This window comes from Lithobates pipiens, unplaced genomic scaffold (assembly GCF_037356315.1).
Source record: "Lithobates pipiens isolate NorthernLeopardFrog02 unplaced genomic scaffold, aLitPip1_a1.2 Scaffold_70, whole genome shotgun sequence".
In the NCBI taxonomy this organism is placed as follows: Eukaryota; Metazoa; Chordata; class Amphibia; order Anura; family Ranidae; genus Lithobates; species Lithobates pipiens.
Window position 1 is genome coordinate 228,211 of NW_027507893.1, and position 20,359 is coordinate 248,569.

Here is a 20,359-nt window from a genome sequence, read left to right on the forward strand (position 1 = left end):
TCTGTAAGGACCGCTATAGGTCCACAATAGATAGGGTTGACGTGCACCACTGCTGACCGCTCACCTATACTGCAGCAGTCCTTCAGCGGTATAGGGACTAAGAGTTTTGTCACAGGGTCATTTAAAAAATGACATGCAGAGGAAGAGGCAGGCCCTTCCGCAGGGGTGGTAGGGGTAGGGCAGGAGCAACAGGCTTGAGCCAAAGTGGGAAGTTGCAGAAGGTGCGTTCAATTACTTTAAAGGATGCACCAGACTTGGTTGAGTGGCTCGCTCAGCCTTACTCTTCTGCACCCTCCTCATCCTCTCGATCTGCACCCTCTTCTTCACTCTCTGCTATGTGCACCCCCAAAGACACTACCACCAACAACACGACCACCACCACCACCACCACATACCTTCCGCTTGAGTCACTGGAATTATTTTCCGATCCATATCAAGAGGACATTTCTGATGCGCAGCCACTCTTGGTATTGGATCAGGAAGAGGAGGTAGCAACAAGCGCTACTCAGCAGTCTGACGCCAGTACCCAGATCAGCCCAAGGAGGAGGTTGGTCCCCGGTGTTGCTGCCTACTCTACTTATAGCGGTGGGGAAGGTGACGTTGATGATGACGTGTCTAGTGATGTCACGTGGGTGCCCACAAGAGAGGAAGAGGAGGGGAGTTCAGAGGGAGATATGGACCAGCAGATAGGGAGGAGAAGCAGCAATGACTTACATTGCACAGCAGGGACAAAGCAGACTGCAAATGTATCAGGAGCGAGTCATCGACCATGTACGGTCACATCTGGCGCTCCCAGGACACCGGCACATGGCTCCGCAGTGTGGGCTTTTTTTAACGTGTCCGCTGCTGACAATAGCGTTGCCATCTGCAATCTTTGCAGTCAACGCGTTAGTCGCGGTAAGCCCAATACTCACCTAGGGACGACCGCCTTAAGAAGGCACATGAGCAGCCATCACCGAGCCCAGTGGGAGCAACGGAACACACAAAGCCACACTGCAGGCTCTCACCGTCCAGCCTCGTCTTCTACTTCTCCTTCTCCTCTCTCCTCACAATTGTCCTCCACTCCACCTTCCATCACGCCAAGCTCACATTTTTCTGCAAAAAGGCAGGCTTCCGTGGGCCTAATGTTTGAGCGTAAAAAAATGATGACGCCGGATAACCCTCTTGCCCAACGGTTGGCGGCTGGCTTGTCAGAACTCATAGCCCGCCAACTACTGCCATATAAACTGGTGGACTCGGAGGCCTTTCGCAAATTTGTGGCCATTGGAACACCACAATGGAAGGTCCCAGGAAGGAAGTATTTCTCAGAGAAGGGCATCCCAGAGCTATATGGCCATGTTCAGCGGCAAGTGAATGTATCTCTGGCACACAGTGTCGGTGCCAAGATACATCTGACCACAGACACGTGGTCTAGCAAACACGGGCAGGGAAGGTATATCAGTTTTACTGCCCACTGGGTGAACCTTCTGACGGCCGTCAAGCATGTAACCCGTGGCACCCGTGTAGATTTGGTTTTACCGCCACGGATTGCATGCAGGCCTGACTCTTCTTCTCCTCCTCCTACTCCATCCTCCTCCCTCTCCTCCTCAGCTGCCTCCTCCTTTTCCGCTGCTAGCGTCTCTTCCACTGCACCGCCCAAGCTCCCCAGAACCTATTCCACATGCCAGGTGAGACGTTGCCATGCCGTGCTGCGTCTGTTGTGCCTGGAAGCAAAGAGCCACACTGGCCCGGCACTCCTTTCAGCTTTGCGTTCACAGGCAGATGAGTGGCTAACACCGCTCAATTTGACAGTTGGTAAAGTGGTGTGTGACAACGGTGCCAATCTGCTTAGCGCATTGAAACAGGGCAAAATCACGCACGTGCCGTGCATGGCACACGTCTTAAACTTGGTCGTGCAGCGATTCCTTGTCAAATACCCTGGGGTCCAGGACATCTTGCGGCAGGCAAGGAAAATCTCGGCCCATTTCAGAAGATCTTACACGGCCATGGCTCGCCTTGCTGACATTCAGCGGCGACACCATCTGCCGGTCAGACGTCTTATTTGCGATTGCCCGACGCGATGGAACTCAACCTTCTATATGCTTGATAGGCTGCTCCAGCAGAAACGTGCAGTTAACGTCTACCTGTATGAACTCTGCGAAAGAAACGGTTCTGGGGAGCTGGGTTTTTTTTCACCGCGCCAGTGGCTGCTCATGCGCGACACATGCAGACTTCTGCGGCCATTTGAGGAGATCACCAAACTGGTCAGTCGCAGCCATGGCGCCATCAGTGACATGGTACCTTATGCCTTCTTTCTGGAGCGTGCATTGCGTCGTGTCATTGATCAGGCTGTGGAGGAGCAGGAGCGGGAAGATGAGGAAGTCGCAATGCTGGATGAATTCCCAGGGGGGGCTACTCTATCTGAGACAAGTCAACAACAGGAGTCTGATGAGGAGTCAGAGGAGGATGGTGCCGGGGCGGATGAGCAGGAGCAAGAAGAGCATGCTTTAAACCTTTCTGGGATCCCTGTTGTGCGAGGATGGGGAGAGGAGAATGAAGAGGACGACATTATCCTGGATGATGAGCAGGAGCCAGGCCACCACACCGCTTCCACTTTAGTGCAAATGGGGGCCTTCATGCTCCAGTGTTTTAATAGGGACCCCCGTATAAAAAGCATGAGGGTCAAGGACCAGTACTGGGTGGCAACGTACTTAGACCCCCGGTACAAACACAAAATGGCGGAAATGTTACCGCCGTCGCAGAGGGCTGTCAGAATGCAGCACTTCCAGGCCTTGCTTCGAGAAATGCTGCATTCTGCTTTTGCGTGCGCTGGCAGAGGAGCAATTCCCACTCCCAGAGAAGGATTTGCGGGTACCAATCCAACAGCGCCTGCAAGAAGAGGCCGGTTTGAAGATGTGTTGGTGACTTCGGATATGAGGTCATTCTTTCAGCCGACCCATCGACAGGTGTCATCCGGATCCAGCATCAGGGAACGCCTAGACCGTCAGGTGTCCGACTACATTGGGTTAACGGCCGATGTGGACGCTCTGAGGAGTGATGAACCCCTAGACTACTGGGTGGGCAGGCTTGACCTCTGGCCAGAGCTTGCCCAATTTGCAATCGAACTGTTGGCTTGCCCCTCATCCAGTGTCCTGTCCGAAAGGACGTTCAGCGCAGCAGGGGGGATTGTGACCGATAAGCGTACTCGCCTAGCTCACCACAGTGTTAACTACCTCACATTTCTAAAAATGAATGAGGCATGGATCTCGGAGGAATTCAACACATGTGATCAGTAGACCATGTATATGTCTATAAACAATTTTTGGAATCAAGCACACAGACCTTCTTAATTCATTTGGCTCACTTCCCTGACCCAAAAAAGCACACCGTACTATATGCCCCTACCCTCCTCTTTGAAGAGGTTGAGCGGTGTCATATTTCTACTGGGGCTGCTTATTATGAGGGGTTCCCACCATCCCTGTGCTGTGCTGACTTCCTCCTGGGTGTTCTTATTATGAGGGGCTCCCACCATCCCTGTGCTGTGCTGACTTCCTCCTGGGGGTTCTTATTATGAGGGGATCACACCATCCCTGTGCTGTGCTGACTTCCTCCTGGGGCTGCTTACGGTGCTGCTGTCAGCGCTGTATGTCACGGAGCTGCTGTCAGCGCTGTATGTCACGGAGCTGCTGTCAGCGCTGTATGTCACGGAGCTGCTGTCAGCGCTGTATGTCACGGAGCTGCTGTCAGCGCTGTATGTCACGGTGCTGCTGTCAGCGCTGTATGTCACGGAGCTGCTGTCAGCGCTGTATGTCACGGAGCTGCTGTCAGTGCTGTATGTCACGGAGCTGCTGTCAGCGCTGTATGTCACGGAGCTGCTGTCAGCGCTGTATGTCACGGAGCTGCTGTCAGCGCTGTATGTCACGGTGCTGCTGTCAGCGCTGTATGTCACGGAGCTGCTGTCAGCGCTGTATGTCACGGAGCTGCTGTCAGCGCTGTATGTCACGGAGCTGCTGTCAGCGCTGTATGTCACGGAGCTGCTGTCAGCGCTGTATGTCACGGAGCTGCTGTCAGCGCTGTATGTCACGGTGCTGCTGTCAGCGCTGTATGTCACGGAGCTGCTGTCAGCGCTGTATGTCACGGAGCTGCTGTCAGTGCTGTATGTCACGGAGCTGCTGTCAGCGCTGTATGTCACGGAGCTGCTGTCAGCGCTGTATGTCACGGAGCTGCTGTCAGCGCTGTATGTCACGGTGCTGCTGTCAGCGCTGTATGTCACGGAGCTGCTGTCAGCGCTGTATGTCACGGAGCTGCTGTCAGCGCTGTATGTCACGGAGCTGCTGTCAGCGCTGTATGTCACGGAGCTGCTGTCAGCGCTGTATGTCACGGAGCTGCTGTCAGCGCTGTATGTCACGGTGCTGATGTCAGTGCTCTGTATTACGGTGCTGCTGTCAGTGCTCTGTATCTCCTGCACCCTCTTGTTTGCCTACCCTGGTCCCTGACCTTCCCTCTCCTCCATTGCCTTCATTAGCTCCATAGTCCTGAATTGTCAGAACAATTTCCCAAATAAAAAAAAAATGCTTGTAGTTATCGATCCCAAATTCACCTCATACATGTATTATGCTATTGTCCAGGTGGTGGGACTACGTGCTACCCCCTAATAATTACCCCGTGGCCGCAAATTCGACCTAAAGGTTTGCGAAATTCGCCTCCCATTGAAGTCAATGGAGCCCGCGGCGAACGGTCGTTTTCGCGAACGTTTGTGTCCGTTCGCGTTTCGCGTTCGCGAAACGTCCCGTCGGAAGTTCGTCCATCACTAGAGATATATAAGAGCCCCAGAAAAGTTAAACTTGGAAAGAATAACTGAGGAAACCTTGTTCCCGCGCCCCAATTGGGATCACGCTGCACGAGAACCAGGTTCCTCCCATCAGAACTGAAATTGGGTAACCCTCCCCTTGTCATAACTGCATCCAACTAGAGGGGGTTGTTGTTATGGTTGATCAGTATCCCTGAGGGAAGAGGAGGATAGCCCTCCGAAGGGATAGATAAAGAGAAGGAAAGATGAAAGAGAGAAGTAGAGATAATAGGAAGGAGATAAAGCATTCTCAGTGGTCACTCTAACTTAGTGTTTGTACTGAGGGGATCCCAGGAATCAGAGAGATCCCCACATAATGAGCCCAAGGCTCCCAGGTCAATTCAAAACTTTGCTTCCTATCCAAGAGAGAGCTAGCTAGTTTTTCTTGGGACATAATCCAGGAGATTTTTCTAATGGCGAGTCTGACGGAGACCCCGGGTTGTTTCCATGATTTAGCTATGGTCATTTTAGCCCCTAATAGAATAAAGTGGATTAGCTTCCGCTTATATTTAGAGATGAGAGGGAGATGTGCATTAAGTAAAGCAGTCTCGGGTAACCTGGATAACTCGTGACCGGTTACTTTTTTGATAATAATGAATATCTTTTTCCAGAAGTGTCTAATTCTAGGACACTCCCACCATACATGAGATAATGTGCCCTGCAGATGACAGCCCCTGAAACACAAAGGGTCAGCCGAAGGGAACATCTTGGCCAGCCTCGCGGGAGTGAGGTACCATCTGGAAATTACTTTTACGCTAGCTTCCATTAGGGAAGTATTTATTATTCCTTTAAAGGCCATAGAGAAGGCTGATTGCCAGGTTTCCAAGCTCCAGTGGAACTGAAGATCTTCCTCCCAGGACGACATATAAGAGGACTTCCCCGTAGGGAATAGCAGTGAAGTGTAGATAATGGATATCCCCCCCCTTTGTTCCACCGCCTGACCACACCAACGCTCATACTCCGAAAAACCAGGGGGATTTGGTTTTTCTAACCACAAGCTGTGTAGGAAATGGCTAATTTGTCCGAATCTGAACTTCTCCGAACTCGGGAGGTCCAGTTTGCTAATGCAATGAGCAAGGGAAATTGGTCCAATGTTAGAAAAGAAGTGACCTATTCGGTACAGCCCTTTATCAAGCCACCATTGGAAAGCTTGGATCTCTAAACCGGGGGGGAATTTGGGATTCCGGAAAATGTGTGACAGGGGGGTTGTGTTGGAGACGATATAAGGCTTCCGCTTTAATTTGTCCCATAAGGCTAAGGAGTGGGAGAGAGTGGGAGCCATGATTGGAGGTCTGCATTTGGGTGAGGACCAAAGTAGGAAGTCTATAGTATTGAGTGGGGCTGCTAAACTTTCTATTTGTAGCCAGTCAGGCTTCTCCCCCTTAAAATATAAAACTGAGATTTGCGCAAGTCTGGCTGCTTGATAGTATTTATATAAGTGTGGGAGGCCTAAGCCCCCTTTTTTACGTGTTAAGTAAAGTGTTTGTTGGGGCAATCTGTAACCTGCTCCACCCCAGATAAATTTCAGAACCTTGCTTTGGAAAGCACGGAGATGATCCAACCGTATCGGGATCGGGAGGGCTCTAAAGAGATATAGAAGTCTTGGCATTAGGGTCATCTTAATGGCATTGATTCTACCCATCCAGGAGATATGATGTGAAGACCACACCTTTAAGTCTTGTTCGAGTTTGCGGAACATGGGAGGATAGTTCTTTTCATATAGAGTTTCGAACCTGGGAGTAAGATTTATGCCGAGGTATTTGATGGTCTGGTCATTCCAGTCAAACTGAAAATTCAATTTAAGTGAAGCCACCGTAGGTGGGGGGAGGGAGACGTTGAGGGCTTGTGATTTAGAGAAATTTACTTCCAATCCAGAAATTTTCGCGAAGGATGATAAAGTATTGCAAAGATTTGGGAGGGAGATAAGGGGGGAGGTGATGAAGAGTATCAAGTCGTCAGCGAACAGTCCGCATTTGTGTTCCTGCTGTCCACAGAAAACCCCTTTGATGTCAGGGTTCACCCTGATCGCAATTGCTAGAGTCTCGATCGCAATTGCGAAGAGTAGTGGGGATAAAGGGCACCCCTGTCTAGTGCCTCTAGCAATCTTAAAAGGGGTGGATAAATATCCCTGCGATTTAATAATTGCTGAGGGTGTAGAATAAAGTGCTTTTATCAATCCCCTAAAGCGATCTCCAAATCCCCAACGCTCCAGGAGCCCAAAAAGGTATTGCCAAGACACTGAGTCGAAGGCCTTTTGTATATCTAATGAAAGAATCATCCCCTGTTGTTTGGGGCCACTAGGCCAATTTGATTGGAGAATGGAGATCACGTCTATGGTTCGTCTAGTCTGGTCTGGGCCTTGTCTGCCTTGGATAAATCCAACCTGATCTTTATGCACATATGTTCGGATAAAGGAGTTTAATCTATTTGCGAGTATTTTAGTGAGGATTTTGAGATCGTTATTGATCAATGAAATGGGTCTGTAATTACTTACTTCTTCTGGGTTTTTGTCTGGTTTTGGGATCACTGTCAAGAAAGCAGAGTTCAAGTCCGGGTGTAAGGGAGAACCAGATACTTTTTCATTAAAGAAATTTGTCAAGTATGGGGCCAGTGTCTCCGCAAAAGACTTATAATAGGGTACCGACAGACCGTCTGGGCCAGGGGCAGAGCCCGTCTTTAAGTTCCGTATAACCGCTAGTGTTTCTTCTACGGTAATCCTCTCCTCCATGATTGCTCTATGCTCATCTGAAAGGGATGGGATAGGTAAAGAGTCCAAAAAGTTAGCGGAGAGACTAGGGGGTCCCTGACAGTCGTCTTTATACAATTTGGCATAAAATTCCCGAAAGGCCGAGATGATTTTTGTGGGGTCAGAAGTGGTTATGTGGTCATGAGTCCTGATTTTGGGGATAGTCCTGCATCTCATTTTTGGAGAGAGTTTATTGGCTAGCATTCGCCCCAGTTTGTCTGTGTGAGAATAAAATTTGGCCCCTGACCATCTCAACTGTTTCTCAGCCCTCGCCGTTAATGCTAAATTTAGTTCTAGCTTAGTGGAGTCTAGAAGAGAGGTAGGGAACCTGTGGGGATCTCGTTTGTGTTTGGCCCTGAGGTCAGCATAAGTAGTTTCGAGCCTGCGGATGTCTGCTTCCCTTTCCCGTTTGATCTGAGAAGCTATTTGTATGATCCTCCCCCTAACTGAGACCTTGTGGGCAGCCCACAAGGTTTCCACTGAGATATCGTCCGTCTTGTTGAGATCAAAATAGTCCAGGAGCGCTTTATTAATGTCGACCACCCTAGAGGGCTCTGTTAATATTGACTCATTGAGTCTCCAGTGAGAAAGCTTGGCCGTATGGGCAGGTTTCTGTATAGTGATAGTGACTATAGAATGGTCTGAGAGAACAGTGTCAATAATTTTGGAGTTGATGAGATTGGGCAGTAGTCTTGTAGGAAGTAGAATATGGTCTATCCTAGAATAGGACTGGTGCGGAACGGAAAAGTGGGTAAAGTCTCTATTTGTCGGGTTGGCTTCACGCCATGCGTCTACCAAACCATGGGTATGGATTAATTTAGCGAATCTGAGACTGTTGTTAGAGGGGCGAGTGAGCCTACTTTTAGATGGGTTCGATTTGTCCAAACCTTGGTCTAGAGCGACATTGGAGTCTCCTCCCATGACCACCTTGCCCTCCATTAGGGGGGCAAGAGTGACCATCATGGATTGGAAAAATTTATGTTGACCTTTGTTAGGAGCATAATAAGAGACGAAGGAATAGAGCTGACCGTCTATTGTCCCTTTAACGAGGATATATCTCCCGTTTGGATCTTTGCGATCCATCTGCCAGACAAAATTACTAGATTTAGCAAATAGTATTGCTACTCCTTTTGTTTTGTTTACCGATTTTGCTAGGAAGAATTGAGGAAAATGTTGGTGTAAGAAATTAGGGCTGTACCGATCAGGAAAATGGGTTTCTTGGATTAGGGCTACGTCCAATTTAAGGGATTTATAACTGTCAAATATCTTTTTCCTCTTGATAGGGGAGTTTAATCCCTGAACATTATGAGAGGCTATTCTGAGTCTGGAGCCCTGGTGGTCAGCCATGAAAACAAAGAGAAGGGATGCTTAGCAGTCCATCTACACAATTCTGCGGAAGGTCCCGTAGATCGTACGTCCCAAATTGTAAACCATAAATTGCGATCATAGCACTAGAAGAGGCGACTATGCGAGCCTGTAGGGAGAGTAAAAGTCGAGTGACCACTGAGAATATTGAAAGTTGAGCAGAAAACAGAGATGAAGAATCAGAGTAGGAGGAAAGAAGAAGGTAGAAGGCAGAAGAAGGTGAAAAATCCAGAGGATACCCCCTCTGGTGAATCAAGGTCAGCCCCTGGGGACCCAAACATCCCCCGGAGGAGACCCCAACCAAAAACGCCTGCATAACTAAAGGCAGGCACCCTAGCCCACAAATCATAGGCGGTCTGTGGGATAGGGGAGGGCACAAAGATCGAATCCAGCGCCCAACACTTTGAAGAGAAAGTAATAGTTGTAAAGTAAGCACCAATAGCATGAAATACTTAGATGATTAGTATCATAGAGTCTAACATTGTATGTAGGAATATTAACCAGAATCTTAGACATCAAATTAAACCTTTTAACAATCATGAATGAAAGGAAGAACTGTAAACGGGGTAATACCCCGCTGCGGGCCCTAATATTGGACCTGGATCGAAACAATATCAACCTGGCGAGGTTTAAGGAAGATTTCCTGCTTTAGGGAAAAAATGAGGAAGAGAAAGAAGGGGGGGAAGGGGGGGGAGAAGTGAGGGGGGGGAAGGAATGGGTTGGAGGCAAGGGAAAAGTGGAAAGGGGTATTGGGGGGAGGGAGAAGAGGGAGGGAGGGGGGTACAGAGAGCTTAAGGTATGAGAGAGAACCAACATCAGTTCTAAAAGGAAGTGCAAATGTCTCTCTTGAGAAGGATCCAGCATGTAGGAATGTTCTGTATCATCCGATGAGAACAAAACTCCGTATGAATTGCAGGCTTAGTGAAAACCGAGCAGTATTTTCTGGTCAATAGTATGAGAGGGCCATCATGAGAACCAGTTAGTTAAAGATGGGAAAACAAAAAGGGCCCGCAGTAAGTGGAAGATCAGCCACAGGAAGTTCAAAGAGCCGAAGCTCTCAAGTGGTGGGGGGAGGTTTCCCCGTGGCACTCCGGCATGGAGTGAGAATAGGGTTAGGGAAAATGAAAAACTTAGGAAAACACCAGCCTCAGGTCTGAGTATGTTCCTTGGATCGTTTTGACTGCTGCTTATTCCACAGGGGGGTAATTGGGCTAGCAGGGGGCGGGCGTTTAGCTGGATTGTAGTTCGGGTTTGAGGTGTCCATGTCTGCTTCCGTTGAGATGAGCTTCAGGGATAGGAGAATCTTTTCACCATCATGGAAAGTGGTGAAAAAATGGGTCTTGCCCATATGTTGGAATTTGACAGCAAAGGGGAATGTCCACCAATATTTGATTTCCTTTTGGGTGAGCACCAATAGGAGAGGTTTCAAGGCTCTTCTTCTCTGGATTGTGGAGGGGGACAGATCGGCGAAAATTTGGATTGAATGGCCGTGATAGGACAGATGTTTAGCCGCTCTGGACTGTTTCATAATTTCTTCTTTCACCTGGTAAAAGTGTGGCTTGGCTATAATGTCCCGGGGGGACCCATCCTTACGTGGAGGTCCGAGGGTTCTGTGGACCCTATCCAGCTCCAGGCGGTGTTGCGGTATGTCCGGGATCAGGGATGTGATGACTTCCTGGGTAGCTTGCGCCACATCAGTTATGGATTCTGGTATTCCCCTGATTCGGAAGTTGTATCTTCTGGATCTGTTTTCCAGTTCGTCGATTCTAAGTATGGCGGTGTCCAGTCTGTCTTGTAAAGTCTGGATATGTTCTGAGTTCTGGTTGGTTGCTGACACTGTCATGTCCAGTTTTTGTTCTATCGCTTCCATCCTGGCTCCCAGGTTTTGAAAGTCTGTCTTAATGTCTCCTGTTATTTTCGCGGCTGTGGATGCTAAGCCCCTTTCCAGAAGGGCTGACATTTTAAGGAGAAGGTCATCCGTGTGTGAGCCGGAGTCAGACTGAGGGAAAGGAGAGGATCCCCCTGGGGGCGGATCGAGGATAGGGCCCGCTGGGGAATACGGTGAGTCCCCAAAATTTCTGCCCAGCAGTGATTCTGTAGAGGCTGGTGATGGGGTGGGTGGATGCATTGCTCCACTTTGGTGAGATGGGATATAATTGAGGGAGGCCGGAGCAATCACTTGCCTTACTTCTGGGAGTGCTTCTCTCCCTGCAGCGTGCTTCAGGGCCGCGGCGGCCATCTTGGTACACCCAGACGGCGGAGATCCGTCGAATTGCGGGACCAGGTCTCTGCGGACCTGTTTTTTGGGCATGCGGAGAGCTTCCCCGGGGTGAGGGGGTGGCGGATCGCTCGTCGTCTTCCTCGGGCTCGCTGTCTGCGGTGCGCCGTAAGTGTCAGTGGCGCTGGGTTCGGCGGAGCTCCGGCTCAAGCGTCCATATTGGAGACTCCGCGCATGCGCACTCCCTTCTCTCCCCCTTTTATATTTATTGCTGAGAGTGTGTGTTTACGGACGGGCGGTATATATGAAGAAGATTGATTACCATCTCATTTTTATAAGCGTTTATGACCCTTGGGGGTCTTGAATTAAGGTGAGAGGCTGGGGGAAACGGGGGGTGCACAAGTGGAGCACTGAAGGACCCTGTGTTTGGTGAACTGTCACAAGTGTGGAGTTTTATATATTTTTTGGACACTGCATGGATTGAGGACTTTTTTCACTACTGGATATTTATTTTTTGAACAGCACTGCTTGTCACTGTGGATTACTTGATTTGGATTGGATGTACTTTCCCTATTTGTTATTTGCACTTTATTTGTGGATTTGCAAGCTTTTGCACATATTTATGCCAATGTGGATTGATTACCACACTTTGTGTGATTTTGCACTTCATCAGTATCAGTAATATTTTGCACATGGTTGGATTCTGCTGATTTTGCACATTATTTTGAATATATTTATTATATATTAATTTATTCATATATTCACTAGGTAGGTTAGTGTGATAACAAATTAATTAATTATTAGCAGGTAACGCTACATATTTTTGTTTTAATAAATGTCATATACAGTGTATTAGTGATTATCTTTTGAAAATGGTGTGGAAAACAGCTGACATATTTCCACTGCTGAGAAACACTCTTGCTGCAATTTCATTCCTTGACATTCATGAAATTTCTCATTCATTAATATTAAACTAGTGGCATCACAGCTGGCATTCTTAGCAACTTTGTCTATTTTTATTTCCCTTTTGTCTAAACAACATTAAGGAATTAGGCTCCAGATTTTTTAAGAATCTGGAGCTGCATGCAGTGGGTGCAGTGCTTGCCAAGCTGGAAACTACTGATTTGGATATGTCAGATGGATGGACTTTGATTTAAAAAAAGACAGTTATTTTGCTAAAGAAGCATTTAGAGGCACCTGATTTTTTTGTGACCGAGACCATTATTTAAATGCAGGATATGGCTTGTATTAGGAACAAAAACACAATAGCTAAGGGTCTGGGATCGCTTTCATAATCATTTTCTTTATACATAGACCCTCTAAAATGCCCATATTTTTTATAATCTTGTCACCCAAATATCAGGTTTTAGTTTCACAACACTTAGCATGAACCCAAAAATTGTACTTGCTACTTCATATTGGAAACCCTAGCTTCACCATAACTGCACAACCACAGTGTAGGCCTACATTTCACATTGCACATTTTATTTTGGAATTGGTAAAATGTAATGTAGGCCCCAACAATTTAAATATATTCATGGGTGAAAAGGGGGAGTGAAGAAAGAAAGAAAAGGGAAGAAGGATGTAACTTGTAATCATTTGCAAGAGCAATTCAGTTCTGTTAAATTCTGCTAGCCCTTACCTATGATTACCCACTTCCTTTTCAGAGCCAAGATATTGCAAGACATTTCTATACAATGTTTTGCATACCTTCTCTGGCTGGGAATGGAGTTAATGCATTCACATCAACATTATTTTTATGTGGTTTTTGCATTCATTCACAAATCACTGTGACCTAGATCACACATACAGTAATATATTTGCAAGTTCTTTACTTTTAGGTCAGCTAGAAGTTGAAAGACATTTTCTGGCCCCTCTGGGTCTCAAGTTGACTGTCTTCACCGATGAAATCAGAGCTAAACAAAATGTTTGCTGAAAGCTTTTTTTTTTTCTCATTCTTAAACCTTTTATTTTGTCCTTTGTAACCAATGTGCAGAACTTTTATGGTATTTTGTGATGTCACTGTGTTTCCTGTATATAGAAAGCATGTCTTACAAAAAGACTGCAAATTAATCTGCATATCACCTCTACAATGCTAGCCTGTTTATAAAATATTGGCTAAATGTGTGGGAGGCACTAAACCACTAATTGAGTTATAGGAAAAATAAATAGACACTTCCAAAAAACATGGTCAATTTAAGGGATCTAAAATGAGGGGAACAAATGGTATCCTGCTGTGAAGAGGAATACATCTAACAAGCATTATTGATTTAATGCAAAGAGATGAGGCCATAGGAAAGGTAGTGAAAAGTAATGTTTTATTCAGCCTTATATGCAAAGAAATCACCGCCACATTTTGAATAAACGAACCCATTTTATTAGGGCTGAAAGTAAAAAAACTAAAAAAAGATGGCTGAGAATGTGCCTTAAGCCGCGTACACACGATCAAACAATCCGGTGGAAAAGTCCGGCGGACTCAAGTAGACCGGACAATCCGCCCGTGTGTGTGTGCTCCGGCGGACTTTTTTTACCCAAAAGTCCGGCGGACTAAGATTGTAGTTTTGCACATCAATCTGTCCGCAGGAATCGCATTTCGCCGGACAATACGGCCGTGTGTGTGCTAGTCTGCCGTACTTTTGAAATGAACGGACTTTTCCCGCCCAGAGAAAAGTCTGCTTATTTTGAGCGAGGCTCCAGGTAGCTGGGACCAGCGAAGGAAGCGTCGATGGCCCCGTCACCTGGTATGGAGTTAAAGGGGAATCCCTACGCTGAAAAAATGGTGTGGGGGTACCCCCCTAGGTCCATATCAGACCCTTATCTCAACACGCTACCTGGCCGGGAGGAGCGAGCGCCCCCCCTCCTGAGCCGTACCAGGCCGCGTGCCCTCAACATGGGGGGTGCCTTGGGGAAGGGGGGCCGCGCAGCCCCCCCACCCCAAAGCACCTTGTCCCCGTGTTGATGAGGACAAGGGCCTCTTCCCAACAACCCTGGCCGTTGGTTGTCGGGGTCTGTGGGCGGGGGGCTTATCGGAATCTGGGAGCCCCCTTTAATAAGCATCCTCTGGGACTGTGACATCATAATGGGCAGGGACATCATCCGGCGATGTCCCAATATAAGTCGCCACATGCCGTGTGCCTGTCATTGTGACCGGAGACATCGACGAGGCAACAGCTCAAGAAGAGGAGAAGAAGAGAAGAATAGAAGAACAGAAGAACAGAAGGCGGCGACAGAAGACCGGGCCACCACTTGTAAAAGAGCTAGAAGAAGGCGCGGTGGCCCGGCAAGAAGAACCGAAGAGGGGGACAAGACCCCCGAAGAGGGGGACAAGACCCCTGAAGTCGGAAGAAGAGGGTGGCGGTGGGGAAGAAGAAAGCCGGGCTCCTCCAATAGTAAAAGAGCTAGCAGAAGATAGCGGAGGAGTCCGGCGAGAAGACCCCCGAAGATGGAAGAAGACCCCCGGAGCTGTGCAATAAACTATTTTAACCCTTGTGTTTTGTGTTTTTTTTTACATTTTTTCAGAGGTGAATGGGTAGGGGTACATTGTACCCCATACTTATTTACATAGGGTGGGGGGCCGGTATCCGGGGGCCCCTTTATTAAAGGGGGCTCCCGGATTCCGATAAGCCCCCCGCCCGCAGACCCCGACAACCAACGGCCATGGTTTTGGGAAGAGGCCCTTGTCCTCATCAACATGGGGACAAGGTGCTTTGGGGTGGGGGGGGCGTGGCCCCCCTTCCCCAAGGCACCCCCCATGATGAGGGCACGCAGCCTGGTACGGCTCAGGAGGGGCGCTCGCTCGTCCCCACCCCCTTTCCTGGCCGGCTGGGTAGCGTGCTCGGATAAGGGTTTGATATGGACTTAGGGGGGACCCCCACGCCATTTTTTCGGCGTAGGGATTCCCCTTTAAGTCCATACCAGGTGGCAGGGCCAGCACGCTTCCCTCGCTGGTCCCGGCTACCTGGAGCTGTGTTCAAAATGAGCGGACTTTCCTCCGTGTGTGTGGGCAAGTCCGTTCATTTCAAAAGTACGGCGGATAGTCCGGCGGACTATACAGCAGATAGTCCGCCGGACCCAGTCTGCTGAAAAAGTCCTGTGTGTGGGCAGGTCTGCTCGTTTGGACAGTCGGGCGGTTTGTCCGCCGGATAGTCTGATCGTGTGTACGTGGCATTAGAAGCACCCTGCACTGGATCTAGATGTTTATTTAAAGCTTGGTTGGAATGGATACAAGCTCTTGCCACCATGGCTTTGTGCTGAGGCATGATAAATGATCCAGGGGATTTTGTTTCTAAAATTGCAAAATTTGAAAAGTTGCCAAGGGGCTAAACCAGTGGATTCATAATAAGCTACCTATAATATACATATTTTTTTCAACCCTGTTAATAATGTTCATATATAAATTTGATCTGGAGTGGGTGCTCTTTCCAGATGCCATTTGGTTATTTTGTAGCTATTTTATAAAACAGTTGAAAAAAAAAATGTCTGGAAGTAAGATATATGATATGAGGATATGTGGAACCTGACTTGTAGTCCTGGTTTACATGACTGGCAGACTTACAAGGAAACACTGAACAAATTTTTTACATTTTGCCAAAAATAACCTGGAACAATAACTGGAAAAAAGCTAGGCCTAGGTTGCTTAAATTGGGAAATAAGAAATGTATAGTAATTTCATTACTCTATAAATATTGAAAAATCCACATGGAAGTAGATTTCCCCTGGAAAAATCAGGGGAAGGTCAAACAGCAGCAAGCTTGAAAAAAAACAACTTTGAAGCTGAATGTGAAAAAGCTTTTATAAAAAGGTTGAAAGGCAAACCGTAAAATGAAAAGTTCTAGAAAAAATGATTTTGCCCACTGTAATGTGTGTGTGTACAATATATATATATATATATATATATATATATATATATATATATATATATATATATATCATTTGTATAAGTTGCATTAGGATATTACAAACAATGCTAAATAAGTGTCTCAGCAGGTAACATGTAAAGGAGAAAAGCATGGAAGGTATTAAAAGGGGACAGTATGTGCAGACGAGAGAAGTGTGAATAGTTTGACAGTGGACAATACATGCAGGAGAATGAAGGGTGTGACAGGCACTATGTTCAGGAGGGGAGTACTGAAGGTAGGATGTGCAGGAACAGAGTGCAGAAGGTGTTATAGGGGGCAATATGTGTAGAAGAGAAGTGTGTAGAGTATAATAGAGAACAGTACAGTTATAAGGAGAATAACATGCCAAAGTGCTAACACTTTGACATGGTATTTTAATATAATATTTTCCTTGATAGTAGTGTTAGTAAGATAGTTAGTCAAATAGTCAGAATGCTGTGTTTATCAAATGATAATATAACTGTAGCCTGAATTTTAGGATTAGCTTTGGGAGTTAGGTTGAGATTAAGGGTTAAGTTCAAGTGTTGGGTTGAGGTTAAGGTTCAAAGGAAAGATTTAACTATTAAGTTAAAGGACAGCTTCACTTGTCCTTTATTACATCCCACCCCCCATTCCTATATGCAACCTATGTAGAATACTTGCCTTCATCCCTGCTTTACTGCGGGGCCCTGCCTGACACCACACAGCGTTTACACCAAAAAAAGCCCTGGCTTCATCCTGTGCCTAGTGTAAAAAAAGATTCCTCTGCATTGTCTGTATAAAACAAAGTCCAATAAATGTGAAGTGTTACCATAGCAGGTGGGTTAATTATTATATACTGGAACATGGATCGGGTGGTCACCAAGTGTAAAAGCAGGTTAAAAAGGTGATAATGATTAGCTGCAATCCATGGTCTGGTTACACATTTTCCCAGTGTGATCCCTTATCAACTCCTTTCCTTTTTCTTCTTTATGTGTGTCTTGATCGATCTCTTGTAAGAATTCAGCAACTTAACATATTTTGTCTCCAAGCTTTATCTTCAGCTTTTCTGTCTCCACAAAATTGCTACTCTGTAATATTTTTTTTCTCTTATGTCTTTATGTAGAAGCTCAGCGTCTGCCATATTATGCCACCTACTGCCCTGCACGCCTTTTAATTCACTCTGTTTGCACAAGTCATTACTTGGATATTTTCATTACAATCATCATTTGCCTTAATGTTGTCACAATGTCCTTGGAGCACTACAGCCAACCAAAGGTAAGCTCAGAGCTCTACTTTTTTTTCCAGATGGCACAAATCTTGGAAAATACATTAAAGTGAATCAGTACTTTGTCAGTTAGTGCAAGGGAAAACTACAGTTGCTAATACCAAATCAAAATTAAACAGCTAAAGCACTTCTGTCCTCATTTGTTAATATGGAAAATGCAATACTTTGATTTCCCCATAATGTTTGTTCTCAGTAGAAAGCTTCTGATACTGAAAGCAAGTGAAAATTATTTTGTAAATAAGAATATCCCTGACCTATTATATCACATAACTCTAACACTTATCCTAACCTTTTAAATTATCTCTCAACTCCTTTTTTTTTCAAAGTTAATTTTTATTAAGGATTTTAAAGACTACAGTATAAAGACATACAAAAAAAAAATCAGACAGACATTCTGACATGTGACTAGTTGTACAACATTCAATATACATTGAAACTGATTTTAAACAATACTCAACCTTGCACGTATAACAAAAGAATCAATTCATAGTCAGACAATGACAGGGTTAAACAAACTCAAACTGCTATCTGAGAAGACCGAAATCTGCTTCCTCAGACTGGAAACACCATCTAACAGTCAAACATAAAGGTTTTATAAACTGTTGTAGGAAGTAATGTTGCTCAAAACAGCACAATAGCAGTATAAAAGAGACATGAAAATGAACATAAAGAGCATAGAACATACAGCAGGCCTAATTCACTAAGAATAAGGAGAAAAAGTAGTCATTCTACATCTAGTTACTCCCAATTAAGACTTCAACTAGGTGAACATGCGAACGGAAAAGTGAGTATGTGAGCATTAATAAATTCCAATTTGGCATAGCTGCAGTTTACATAACTGGCAATTGCCAACAAGTTTCCTATATGGAACTGCACTACAGTATTTAGCTATGATCGTGTATGTACATGCATGGCAATAAACCATTCTTATATGCTATGTGCACTACCTCGTGAGTGGCTATTTATTTATATTACAATTGTTGTGCATAGTTTGTTTTCTTTTGCTAACGGATGGTGAATGATTACTACAGAGTAATGTCTGCTATTCTGTAAGGTTACATGTATTTATCATTTACAGTTACATATCCGTTATGTTTTTTTTTTTTCTTGTTACATTTCTTTTTTAGGAGACTATAGAGTTCTAATTATCTATGGTCATTCTTTAATGATACATAACTATTATGCAAGTCTAATCATACATAGCACATTGGCCTAGAGGTCTGCACAGATGAACAAAAAGCACTTGGGTCATGAGTCCAAATCCAAACCATGCTAACACCCTGCGTGTTTGATTATTTTATTGTCACACAATAATATTTTTTGTTAAATAACATACCATTGCATGCAAATTATGGAAACAACCATGCTGATGTGGCCGTGGCAATTAGGCGTTCGCCTATTTTCAGAATACTCTGCTGTTTAAAATTTAATTTGATGCAACACTTTGGATTTGAACCCATGGTCTTGCTAGTCTTTCTAGGTAGGAGTGTTACCCACTAAGCCATCGAGATAAGTACTCTTTTTCTAAGAATATATAGTAGTACAATGATTATCGTATGAGCATAGATCAAGAGAATCTATACTCTTAAAATACAAATGCAAGATCATTGCTAAATCATCAAAAATTAGATGTGACTTGTTTTGCTTCTTTGCTTATATTTATATTATTAGCATTTAGAGTTATATCCCTATTCTATATATACAGATTGAATTTGGTCTGACTAGAGGAGAAACACCCATTTAAATTGGCACCACAGCCCAAGAATTGAAAATGAAATATGAAAAGCATGAGGAAAATAGGGATTTTTAACGGTGCTTTAGATAGAAATTCCAAAGTAGAAATAAAATGTATAATTTTTAGTAAAGTCAAGGTCAAAAATAAAATTATATATAAAACACAGCAGTGGTTTACATCAGTGGTCTTTGAGGTCAAAAGTGAATTGAAAAAGAATGTTTGTTGCACATTAGCCCGACATGTTTTGCTGATAACCTTCTTCAGGGAATATGCAATTTATCAACAAAGACTCTGTATATGTGAAAACAGACAAAATAAATATACAGACAACAAAAATTATTAGCTGTTGTATCAGCAGTGGGAGCACATCCTCGAACCGACACCACAAAAACTGCGCTTACCACAAGCCATATCCACCCACTGAGAACCACTGCCTAAGATATCACACCTGCCAACAACCCCAGGGTAATTGTCCCCATACGGTCATAGAGGGCAGAAAAAGCCAAGCTACGGAAAAAAAAGGGAAGTAAAAAATAATAAAAATATAGGTAAAACCACAATTATTACTGCTGTAAAATTAAAACAGCAGAGAATACAGGATACATTTTTTTCTGTTCAAAAAAGAATAAATATTGACAAGGAATGATATATTGAAGGCGACCTAAATTTAAATTGGAGTACCTATACTTTGTTTATGAGGAATGCATACTTAAAACACATGCGCGGGAGTGACGGCATCGCAGCTCCGGCCACTCACAGTACTGGAGCCGCGATACCCAGAAGACACGCGGAGTGAGATTTTTTTGCCTCCTACCACCGCAAATCTCCGTAACTAGACGGCTTGCCCTCAGAGTGGTACGGGACATTTGAAGACTTATTGTCCCCTAGGTTACTTCAGGTGTTTAATTCAGTGAAAGAGGAGGGTAGCTTGCCGCCATCTATGAGGGAGGCTCTAGTAGTCCTGATCCATAAGGGTGACAAAGACCCTAAAGAGTGTGAGTCATACTGCCCGATCTCGCTGATGAATGTTGACACTGAAATTCTTGCCAAGATCTTGGCAAGGTCATTTTGAAACTCAGTAATGCTGATCATACAGGCATTATGCCAGGCAGATGTGCTCAAATGAATATTAGGAGGCTGTTTGTGAATTTACAATCTCTGCATGACAACTCGTGCAAGGGTGGTGGCCTCATTAGACACTAAGAAGGTCTTTGATACCATAGAGTGGCCTTATCTATTCCTTTTGCTTGAGCAGTATGGTTTTGGGCCAAAATGTGTGTCTTGGGTACGGTTGTTATACGCATATCCGATACGCATTAATAA

General features: G+C 45.3%; 1 protein-coding gene across 1 annotated transcript in view; it reads left to right on the forward strand.

The window, feature by feature from the left end:
- Positions 1 to 20,359, forward strand: part of LOC143959324 (voltage-dependent T-type calcium channel subunit alpha-1I-like) — a gene marked incomplete at its 5' end in the record, with an annotated part of 1,279,315 nt that overhangs the window by 141,423 nt on the left and 1,117,533 nt on the right. Inside the window, one exon of the mRNA XM_077468009.1 lies at positions 17,140 to 17,291. Within this exon, the coding sequence (XP_077324135.1) occupies positions 17,140 to 17,291 (152 nt within the window). The remainder of the gene's footprint in view (positions 1 to 17,139; positions 17,292 to 20,359) is intronic.